Here is a 1,607-nt window from a genome sequence, read left to right on the forward strand (position 1 = left end):
CGCGGTCTGAGGGGCTCCCAGGGGCCAGGGGGACCTTGCTGAAGCGAGGGGCCTTCCCTCGCCGGACGCCAGGGCCGCCCTTCAGAGCCAGAGGCGCGCTCCCCGCGGGCCTGCTGGGGCCGCGGCTCCCGGGGCTCTGTGAAGGGGCGCGCGCATGTGGAAGGCCCATGCGCGGCCCCCCAACCCTCTGAGGGGCGGCACAGACCTCGGGGTGGACCCGTGGCAGCACCCCCGGCCCGCCCCGCCCCGTCAGACGGACTTTAGGGTGACCCCTGGAGGCCTTCCCCATCTGGCAGGAACTTCTCGCCCCTTCTCTGCCCTGCTTTTTCTCACTTCAGCCTTGGGGCTCCCCAGAGGTGACTTGGCCGAGTTTGGGGGCCTCTAGCGCAGCCCCACCTTGGGAGCCGAGATTCCGCCTCTGCCTTTGCTTCTCTCTGAAGGCGGCGGCTGCGGGCCCTGGAGCTGGGTGCCCGTGGGTGTCTCAGGCTTGGGGGGGCTGGTGGTGCCTGGCCCAGGGGCTCTCCATGCGCTGAGGCCCCCGGAGGACCAGGCCCGCTGCCAGCGAGGAGGGGTCGGGGCTGTGGGGGCGGCTGTCGCGCCGATCAGCGGGGGCCTCGGGAAAAGGGCCCCGCGTGTGGGCTGACCTGCCGTGGCGGGCTAGTGGCCACTGGACTCCCGTGCCCGGGACGCTGCTGGCAGTCGGGAGGGGACGCTGGGGCCAGGTGGGGCCGGAGCCCCTCAGAGCCTGCTGCGGGAGGGGGCGGTCGGGGGCCGGGCCGGAACCGGCAGCTGCTCCCTGCGCCTCCCTCTCCCCAGGCAGCCCTGTGCCCCCTGCTGCCTGGCGCTGCGGCCGGGTGGCCCCTGGGCATGTGGGACATGGGCAGCTTGCCCAGCCTGTCGCCTCGCCCAGTGTGCCCGGCCCGGCCTCCCGCTGGCGTTGTCTGGGGGGCCCCCGGCCCTCCTGGTGCCACCCCACAGGCCCCTCACTAAGGGGCACACCGCCGCGCCCCACTGGTCACTCTGGCCACAGGTCGAGGACCCCCATCAGGCCTGCAGCCCCTCGGCCTGTGAGGGCGGGGTGTGGCCAGGTGCAGCCTGTTCTCGGCCTCAGGGTGTGCTTGGCAGACGCTTAGGGGCCACTGCGGTCAGCTTGGGGGCGTGGGAGGGGAAGGCAGCTTCCCACCTGAGTCCTGCCGGTGCCCCATGGCCGGTATGTGGCCCCGAGAGGCCCCCGCCCCCGTCCGCCGGGCAGTGGCCGGCCCTGCTCCTCACCCGCGCCACACGCATCCCCACGCCTAGGGCCTGGCCGGCCAGTGTCAGGCCAAGCTGTCCGTGCCGCCCTCCCGGCTCCGGCCACGGCCCCCGCTGGGCCCTGGCAGTGGCCGGGGCTGCAGGGGCACGTGATGGGGCTCCCCGAGGCCCAGGACCAGCGCGCCGGGGCTGTGAGGGCCCAGCGGCGCTGCTGACCCGGAGGCCTCGCTGCTCAGCTGCCCTGAGGAGCGGGGAGGACCCCACCCCGGCCCGGCGTCCTGAAACCCCCGCGAACAGCGGCAGTCGCAGGTGATGCCCCTCGGCTTTCGGCACGGCGCTCGCGGGAGGCGGGGGCT

General features: G+C 74.6%; 1 protein-coding gene across 1 annotated transcript in view; it reads right to left on the minus strand.

The window, feature by feature from the left end:
* PSMA7 (proteasome (prosome, macropain) subunit, alpha type, 7) overlaps nucleotides 1-1,205 on the minus strand; it is a 5,197-nt gene extending 3,992 nt beyond the window's left edge. Inside the window, exons 1-2 of the mRNA XM_012728153.1 lie at nucleotides 1,184-1,205; nucleotides 645-748 (exon numbers count right to left, since the gene is read on the minus strand). Coding sequence (XP_012583607.1) covers nucleotides 645-748; nucleotides 1,184-1,205 — 126 coding nt within the window. The remainder of the gene's footprint in view (nucleotides 1-644; nucleotides 749-1,183) is intronic.
* Nucleotides 1,206-1,607: the final 402 nt, after the last annotated feature.

This window comes from Condylura cristata, unplaced genomic scaffold, assembly GCF_000260355.1.
Source record: "Condylura cristata isolate star-nosed mole 26May11 unplaced genomic scaffold, ConCri1.0 scaffold00022, whole genome shotgun sequence".
Taxonomy (NCBI): Eukaryota; Metazoa; Chordata; class Mammalia; order Eulipotyphla; family Talpidae; genus Condylura; species Condylura cristata.